Below are 9306 nucleotides of genomic sequence, written 5' to 3'. Positions count from 1 at the left end.
TCCGCATAGCCCCTCTCGGTACAGCCCCGGCCGCCCCAGACGCTCCAGAGGCACCAGCAGTCTCTCTCGTCAGCCCAGCAGCCGCAGCCCTGGGTGGCCCTTGGGCAAGTCGCCCAGCCCATCTCCTTTCAGCCACAGTCAGTTGCTCCCGGCCCAGGGCAGCAGAGACATGCCGCTCTGCGGTTCCTGAAGGGTGCTCCCAGAGGCCAGGCTGTACCACCCGCGTGGACCCACTGATCCCAGGGGATCAATCAAGTGGGATGGGAATGTGATATCAATAGAGGTTTCCAATTAATGAGTCTTCAAAACAAAAGTAATACAACGTTAAAGCTTTAGGGCTCCTCCCTTTTCCAGTGTGCAGGTGGATGCCCTGTACTTGCAGCCCCTGAAATAGGGCTGCAGTCTCCATCAGCACCTGCGGTTAGTGTCCTGCTGTGTAGAACACCTTCCCCTCTCAGAAGAGGTGCCATCTCCTTAAGTATTGGAGGGATAGGTGCATTCCTGTATTAGCATCACAATAAGGGTGAAACCTTCTTTTTTCACCTTTCTGCCCGTTATTTGTGCCACATTCTCTCCTTGTGGTACATGAGCTACTTTGGAGAGACAAGAATAGACAGTCAGTTGCAAATAAACCAGAATAAAATTAACAACCAGAACTCTACAAATTAGTTTATGTGTGAGTTCGGTATGGACAAGAGCAGGAAACTCAAGCAAACCGCACTGCTTTTGTCTCTAAGAAATTCTCTAATCAAACCACAAGAAACTTAAAAGCTGAGGCTGAACTACACAATAGCAGTACAGTAGGTGAGTAATGCCCTACACTGTCTCATACTTGTTAATACATCTGCTGTTTAAACCTTTGTCGCTGTTGGTCACTGTGTTACCGTTCGTGCATCCAGCTGAGTTGTTCACCAAAGGCAAGGAGCAACAAGTCTGAGACCATCAGACCTTAAAATCTAGCTCTGAGGTGCCCTCCTCGACAGGTCTATCAGACACTGCATGCAATCCGAGGGCATGCTCCCAAGACTGGTGGTGTTTGTCAGCTCTTTTCCTCCACTCCACCAGTGGACAAAAATGCTTCAGAGCTCTTCATAAGTTACATTGGCACACTGGATCGGTGTGGTGATCCCTGGCTTTGGGAAGATCAATATCAGGCATATTTTAAGATAGCATCAATACATTTTATGCTCAAGGCTTTTTCAAGCATCTTGATACATTTAAATGTGCAGATCCAAGTCTTTTGGTGTTTTCTGTCATGCAGAATGGTCTGACAATCTCATGATGGCACTCGCTGGTTTTGTGGGTTCACTTGCATCTTACAGCACCTCTGTAGTGCAAGTGTCTCAGAAGAGACTGGCCCCATGAAGTCCATAGATCAGGGTTACAGATCTGGCCATTGATTTGCATTAGGCACTGCTCCACTCCTCAGCTCAGTCACTGATGTTTGGGAAGTCCAGGTTCAAATCCAGTTATTTTAAACCCTCAAGTCTGCAAACATTCTGATCTGGAGTTTTAGCTTGTTTTTCTCCACAAACCCCAGGGACCCAGCATGCCAATGAGCCTTGGAGTAGGCTGAGTCTCCTGGAAAGAAGTGAAAGAAAATTTATTTGTGTACATTTGAAACCTGAACTCAAACGTTTGTCTGAGCATCCTACACACTGCAGCCAAAGTAATAAAACATATAATAGACACGCTGCCCTTGCCAGGGAAAAACCCAGTGCTCAAATGCAACCAAATACTGCAGAGGGGCCTCCTGGCTTAGCTGTTGGCTGGCTGGGTGTTACTGGCACCCTTGCATTAATAGCAAAAGGAAAAACAAAAGCACCAAAAAGGCCCCCCTGGATTAAAAAGAAAAAGAAAAAAAAAAAAACCAAAAAAAAAAAAAAAAAAAAAAAAAAATCACCAGAGCTGCTCATCATTGCCAGCTTTAGAGGAAAACCTGGAAAAATAAAACCCTGTGAGAAGTTCCCTTTTGGAGAGCAGGTGATATGATGCAGCAGCTGAGCCTGTCTCTGAAACCCCCCCAGCTGCCCAGTCAGGCAGGGGCTGGGAAGAGCAGAGCACTCATCAAATTACCAAGAGGCTCCTTCTGTCATCTCAGACGCATGCTATCAAGTGACAGAGGATGCATGGACACACTGCACAAACTGCTCTGTCTTCCAGCTTGCTTAGACGTGGTAGTGTGTGAGCCGAAGCGATACAGGAGGGGACAGGGAAGGAAAACCCTTGCAGCATCATTCAGGAACCGCGTGGTCATGGAGGGTGGTTGCTGAAGTCTCTGAGGAGAGGGCTCTGGCCGCGAGCAGGGCTGGCTGGGTGCCTGGGGCCCTGGCCAGGAGCTCGACTGGTGCAGACCTTGTCGCTGCCTTGCTGAGCGCTGTGTCCCTCAGAGGTTTTGCCCACCACCATGCCAGCCCAGCAGAAGAAGATCATCTTTTGCCTAGCCGGGGTGCTGAGCTTTGCCTGCGCGCTGGGGACGGCGGCAGCTGTCGGCAGGCAGCTGTGGGTGAAGGGGACGATACTCTGCAAGACGGGAGCCCTGCTCGTCAACGCCACTGGCCAGGAGCTGGAGAAGTTCATTGGAGAAATCCAGTATGGGCTTTTCTATGGCGAGCGTGTGCGACAATGCGGGCTCGGGGGGAGACCTCTCCAGTTTTCATGTGAGTAACAGTGGCATTTGAATTATTGAGCACCACACTGCTGCCAGCCAGGGGAGCCAAGAGAGAGCTGCCCCAGGATTGCCTTGCTCACAGACCCTAACAGGCATGAAATATCCTAAAGCAAATCCTGCCATCACAGTCTTCTGATTTTAAGGTTCAAATAATAACTTATTTTCTGGTACTAGTAAAGCCCCACTAACATTTCTGACAATCTATATTCCAGTTACACAGGGATCTACATTTTATAGGTTTATACTATCACTTTGGAAAAAGGATATTTTTGTTTTCTAATTAATCTCCATTATCTTCCTCTGTATGTGTGTGTCAGTGTTGTATCCTGTGGGCCACCATGGAAGAACAAACTAAATTAGCAGAAATCTTGTGGAAGAGCTGGGTCATGGGCATGTTTGGTTGCTGTTGAGAAACAAGACAGATGGAGTTAGCAGCCCACTGCATTCGTGGGGGGAGCGGCTGGTTGGTGCTCATGCTCAGTCAGTTGGTCTGCAGGTCAAGCTTGGCATCTGACAGAGGGAATTTTAGCAAAGACTGTTAGTAATGGTTTTGTTTTACATGCAATATTTATAACTAGTTATCTGCAAGGATAAGATCAATAAAATGATCAAGTGAATGCATGGTTTGTATATAGCAGCACATTAGATAACAAACAGCCTTTTATTATATGTACAAGATGCCACCTGAAGTTATTGCAAAAGAGTTTAGAAGCCTTCTGCTAAAACAGCACTGGTGAATTGCTTACATGAGTTAAGGCAAGGTTGCCACGTTAGGTATCAGAAAGAGCCTGGACCAGCCTAAAACTGAACCCAAGCTTCTCTGTTAGAGTGTTCTTTTACCTTTTATTCTCCTTCCCTACAAGCCAAGCATTAACAGTGACTTATTTCACTAGGTTGCACTCATGATACTACAACCCTGTCTTGCCAGTCCTGTTTGTGTTCACCGGCATCCTTTGTAGAGCACTCTACCGGCTACTGCATCAAGGTGATCTTGGTCACTGGGAACACCTGAGGCATAGCCCAGTTACAGCCTGAACGGCTTCACAAGCCTCATTGTTCCAGTCCTGTCGCTCTGTGGGGCAGGCTCTGCCTCTGTGAGATTTCACTGAGCATGGAAGCAGGGCTCTCCACCTCACAGATTGTTCTCAGATCATCTTTGGATTAAACTGAAAAGCAAATGCGACATTTTAATAGGATTTGTGTTTAGAAACAGTGATTGGGTGGCATAGCAAAATATGCCTCTATTTGCTCTCATATGCAAATACGCTCTCAGAAACATTAACTTCTGAGACCACTTTAAGAAGAGGCTGGTTCATGTCCCCCAGGGCTCCAGCAGCCCTGTCCCTTCCAGCTCAGAGCTCTCGGGACCATGCTGGGAGCATCCCAGGAAGCAGGACAACCATGTACAGATACACATCCATAGCTTAATGCACTGATGTGCACTTCAGCACGTCTGAGAAAAGGCACGGAAAATAGGCTAAATACTTTAGTTCTGTGTTTGTTCCCATTAAAAGCTCCTTTCCAACCACTATCTCTCTTTTAATTGTGAAATGAATTTGCTCTGCCAGCAAACCTGGTCGGGCTGGGGAAAGCCTTCTGCTTCATTTGCTCTTGCTGATTCGCATCAGCTTCTGGGTCAGCGGTTCATTTTCTAAAGGCCACTGGCATGCATGCCTAACACACAATTCATTCATTATGATGAAGGAACGCTTCTCTTTCAAGACAACATAACTGCTGGAATTAATTTTTCCCAATATGTCACATGAAATTTTAATGATATAAAGAACTATAAATGCAGGTGCCAAGGGAAAGATTCAATACAGTGCAGTAAGACTTTTTCTTAAAATAAACAATACAAAACTGTATTATTAAATACACAGCTATGCACATTGTCCCAAAACACCAGGTGGTGTTGCAAGAACTAATGCTGTTCCTGGTAGATTCGGAGCAGTTAGGGACTCTTCAGCCTTTTCTTTGGCCAGCCCAAATGGTACAACAGTGAAGTTGTTCCCTACACCACACTAACAGTACAACTCCTTCTTACGCTTCTAAATATACAAAATATAAAGTCCACTGAAGACTAGGTCTAGTTTCTAAAATATGCTTTGTGTTTTACTAGGAATTTAACCACCAGTGGCCAAACTGGGCAATAGTTAGCCATCAAGCCCTTCTGCAGGCAAACTCTTCCTCTAGGGAATTTAACCAACAGGCTGTTTTGCTGCTTGGCACATGCAGAGCCTGCAAGCGGCAGTGTTCCTGGCCCAGACCTGGCATCCACAAACCCCCTGCACAGGGGCCAGGCCAGTGGGGATGCCCAGGGGAAGGGGGTCTGGTGGAACAGAGCCCTGGGCCAGTACTGTCCCCTGGAGGAGGCAGCTCCTCCATCAGCTAATGAAGGTGAGAGTGTTTGTGCAGCATCATGGATGGTGGGTGCAGGGCTCTGGGTGTCCCCTTAAGCCCCGGGGTCTGAGGAGGGTCACCAGGTACCCCTCTCTGCTCCCAGCCAGCCAACACACAAAAGCTGATATTTAACAGCTTCAAGAAGAGTTTGCAAACATTTGCTTCATTCATTTCCCTTTCATTTAGCTGGGGAGATAAATTGACTTGCCATCACCTTACCTGCTTCCCTGTGTTTACTGCATGGGATGTGCTGCTAAACATTTTACAGGGTAGAGCAATTTATGTAAGGCTTTTTTTACTCTCTGCACATTATAGCTGCAGTGAAGCAGCACCAAGGCATTATCACCCCTGCTTTAATCACACTTAACTGCTCCTGATCCACAGGGGCGTATTTGATGATTCCTTCTAAAATACCCATTGTTGCCAAACAAACATGGATGATTAAAAATTATTCTCTCATGCTGAGTCTGATTGACTATGCCCTCGTGACCTAGCTAAGCAAGGTCCCTGTTTGAAAGAGTAGCTAAAAAACTGCATAAAATTATTTAAGGTAAAGAATTCCAGATTTTTTTTTCATCTGTGCTAGAAGAGCACAATTTAAAACAATTATCACAAAGCAGCAAGAAATCTCTGGCCTTACTTCTGAAACAGCTTTGCCTAATGTGTATAATAATGTTTTGTTCGTTTTGTTTTTAGTTTTTCCAGATTTGCTCAAAATTATCCCTGCAAGTATCCATGTTAGTGTCATTCTCTTCTGTACAGTATTGATCATCTTTGCTCTGGTGGGAGCAGGTTTCTTCATGTTCAATGCATTTGGCAGCCCTTATGAAACACTGCACGGCCCTGTTGGGTTGTACCTCTGGAGCTTCATTGCTTGTAAGTACCGCCCCACCCTCAGCCCACGGGGCTGATGTCTGCCCACTTTTGCGGCTTACCATGCCGGGTTTATCAGCACAGGAGACCGCCTTAAGGGTCATGCCTACATTGACTCTAAACTGGCAAAATAAAGGTAGGCAGAGAGGGAGGGGACTTTGCTGTATCAAAACATGTTTTTTTCTAAATTTAAGTTTATAGATAAAATGCTGAAATACTCTGTGAGGGCAGGCGGTGGGGTAAGAACAGACAGCCCTGGTGTCCCCAGCCCTTCTGCCTTAACCTGGCAGAAATTAGGATGGTGCCCAGGAACCCCAAGGACCCAGTCCTGTGGCCACCTCACAGACACACAGCACATGGTCAGGACTGGCAATTGCACCAGAGGTGGGGGAAAGTGGGGAAAGAAAGCCAAAACCACCAAAAAAACTCAGTGGTGCATGTGCTCATATTCACCATGACTGGAAGTTTCTAGCTGTGTAAGCAAGATCACCACTTGCACCAGCAAGGCTTTCTAGAGGAAGGGAGGAAGGAACTGAGAGGCAGAGACTGACAGCAGCTTGCTGTAAAAGCGGTCTCTGAAAGACCACTGCCAGAAAGGAAACAGACCATCCCTGTCCCTCTGCCACCTACAGAGAGTAAAGCCCGTTCTTTGTCATGCTGGCTTGGCTGACAAGAAGATTTACCACTGCTTTACAAGGTATTATGTATTACAGTAATAAATACATACTTAAGTCCTTTATGAAATTATCTTTAAACATGCAGACAGTTCAGTTACGTTCAACAGGATAATGAGCAGCTTGCAGCTGAAAAAGTGCATAGATACTGTGCTGGATCAGGGCACTGAAGCAGACATGCTAAATATGACTGGTCCCAAGCCAAATGCAATTAAAAAAGCATACCTGTTTCAATAGGCATTGGCTTGGACTCTAAAAATAATCCCTGTTAAGGCTAAGTTACAGTGGCCACAATAGCACCATCAATATGGCATTTGGTTGTGCTGTACGTCAGACAGCCTTGCTGCAGGGATGCCAAGATGATGAGCATCTACCCCTCCATTTCAGGTTCCTGCGGTTGCCTCATCATGATTCTCTTCTCTTCAGAAGTGAAGATCCACCACCTTTCAGAGAAAATTGCAAATTTCAAAGAGGGAAGCTTCACATTCAAGACTCACAGTGATCAGTTTGCAAATTCATTCTGGATCATCCTGGTTTGCTCCCTAGTGCAATTCCTGAACACCTTGCTAATACGATTTGCTGGATTTCAATTTCCTTTTTCAAAATCTAAAGATTCAGGGACAATCACTGGAACAGTTGATCTGATGTATTAGAATGACATAATTTAAGAACATTTCAAGCGAAGAGGGCAATCACTATCACATTCAACAACCACCAGATGTAGTAATTTGTAAATTAACAGCTCTGAAGAAGTTTAAAAAAGCAAAGTTTTCAGACAAACATCAACATGGCACATGCAGTAAACAAAAAAAAAAAAGACATGCTCTTTGGTAACGACTAGATCAAAACGCTCTCCCTGTGTTGCAGTAAGGCGTTATGAAGACATTTGCCTTTTTTCCCAAGAGGGTGTTTTGAAAAGTAACTGTATGAAGAAAACTAGGAATATCAGTAGCATTGAAGTGGATCTGGAAAGTAACCCAAACAGAGGCACACACTATCACCAGCAGCAGCTTTGCGTGTTAGCCCCTGGGAGGGCAAGCAGGCAGCAGTTACCACGTCAGGGCAGCAGAGAGCAGGGATACCCAGCAGATCTACAGACATCAAACAAGGGAAATGTAGGAATACGTACAGGCTTGGCTCATAACACCCCGCAGCCTCCTCTGGAGCACTCACCCCAGGCACAGCCCAGTTACAGACAGAGAGTTCACAACAGCATCATGCCACCAGACACTACCTCCAAGGGATTCCACGTGTGCCTCGTTGGTGAGCTGCTCCTTCCAGGACACGGACGCGACACTCAGAGCGCACTCAGGAGGAGATCTACTCTCCCAGCTGCCCATTTATCTGGAGGGCTGCAGCCTACTCCCCACAGCTACAGGGTGGGTGAGAAGGGACCCACCCACCCAGTGCCCATTAGGGCACTTGAGGGAAATCAGGTACCTGTTAGGACTTCCCTCCGCTTCAAGTTCCAGCAGCCTGTGAGATGACCTGACTGACTTTTATGCCTTTTTTTATACTTTTACTATGAATAGCAAAACGTTGGGGTTTTTTTGTAAAAGTTTTGTCAGCTACACCTACCCTCCACAACTCCTTTCACAAAGCATCTCTGCCACCCCACACTGCACCATATCTCCCTGAACCTTAACAATATGTAAGGGCCATGGAACTTACCATGACCCGCAACAGTTTTCATCATTTTCTTCTTCATTAATATGCATGTTCTTCTTAATGCAAATATATCTTCTTAATACAGAATTTGTATTACATCTTTTATTGTTGACTATACGGCAAACAGTGAGAAGTGATGGTTTGCCCTTCTCATTGCTGTGTTAGCTGGAGCTGCTCTGCTCCACAGCTCTGAAGCACCTTCAGCAGTGGGCAGCACAGGGGGTTGGGCCACGAGTCTGTCTGAGTGGTCCTTGTCCTCCCTGAAGAAGCAGCTGGCCCACATGTGTAAAATACAGAGTTGCCCAAACCAGCCTCAGCACAGGGGATGAACCCATTCCCAGAACAAGCAGCTCCCAACTCAGGGTCCAAGTGTTTTCACAGGGAGTTCACACCACAAAGAGCCCGGCTCCCCCCACATCCCACCCCACTCACAAGCATGGGGCCAGCTGCTAACTTCATTCATACCCAGTTCCCAAGGCACATGTAACAACTTCTTACTAGCAAAATAACACTGAAGCAATATTTCTTTGTTTGACCAGCTGAAAGTAACAGTCAAAGCAAGTACGACCTTGTCAGCGTTCATGTCTGGGTGAACACCAGCATGTAATCTGCAGCTCACCTGTCAGCCATGAGCATCAGCTGGAAAAATCTTGCTCTATTTCTAGACTAGCCTATTTCACTATTTGTTGTCACCAACACTTGGACCCAGGATCGTGACAACTCAACCTCTGCCACTGAGGGCCATCAAGACACAAGCTCCAATGTGGAGGATGCAGCAAACGGCATTTATTGTGTCGTTGCAATTGCTTATATATGATAAGCCCCTCCCACAACGCCCATCGTGGGCGGTCTAAGCTTTCTGTTACATGGTGAGATCTGCTGAACGTCGAACCCTGCCTAGGGCAAGCTTTGCCTGTTACAACAACTGTTTAAAAAAGAAACAAATTTTAGAGTGAGGGGAAGCATATAAATATATTTTGAAGGTTTTTGAGAAGTGTTTTACCAATGACCAGGCCCAAC

At 46.2% G+C, this 9306-nt stretch overlaps 1 protein-coding gene across 1 annotated transcript; it reads left to right on the top strand.

Moving 5' to 3' along the window:
* The first annotated feature begins 2407 nt into the window (after window positions 1–2407).
* On the top strand, window positions 2408–7271 carry CLRN1 (clarin 1). Its single transcript, XM_008944104.1, has 3 exons — window positions 2408–2660; window positions 5768–5947; window positions 7006–7271. The coding sequence occupies exons 1-3, from the start codon at window positions 2408–2410 to the stop codon at window positions 7269–7271; spliced, it is 699 nt and encodes a 232-aa protein (XP_008942352.1).
* Window positions 7272–9306: the final 2035 nt, after the last annotated feature.

Source organism: Merops nubicus, unplaced genomic scaffold, assembly GCF_000691845.1.
Source record: "Merops nubicus isolate BGI_N331 unplaced genomic scaffold, ASM69184v1 scaffold42547, whole genome shotgun sequence".
Classification (NCBI taxonomy): Eukaryota; Metazoa; Chordata; class Aves; order Coraciiformes; family Meropidae; genus Merops; species Merops nubicus.
The sequence above is the reverse complement of the archived record's forward strand: the minus strand, read 5'-3'. Positions and strand labels throughout refer to the sequence as shown.

Coding starts and splice junctions, on each gene's coding strand:
- CLRN1 (XM_008944104.1), top strand. CDS start 2,408: ATGCCAGCCCAGCAGAAGAAGATCATCTTTTGCCTAGCCGGGGTGCTG. Junction 2,661..5,767: donor GAGACCTCTCCAGTTTTCAT/GTGAGTAACAGT, acceptor TTTTGTTTTTAG/TTTTTCCAGATTTGCTCAAA. Junction 5,948..7,005: donor CCTCTGGAGCTTCATTGCTT/GTAAGTACCGCC, acceptor CCTCCATTTCAG/GTTCCTGCGGTTGCCTCATC.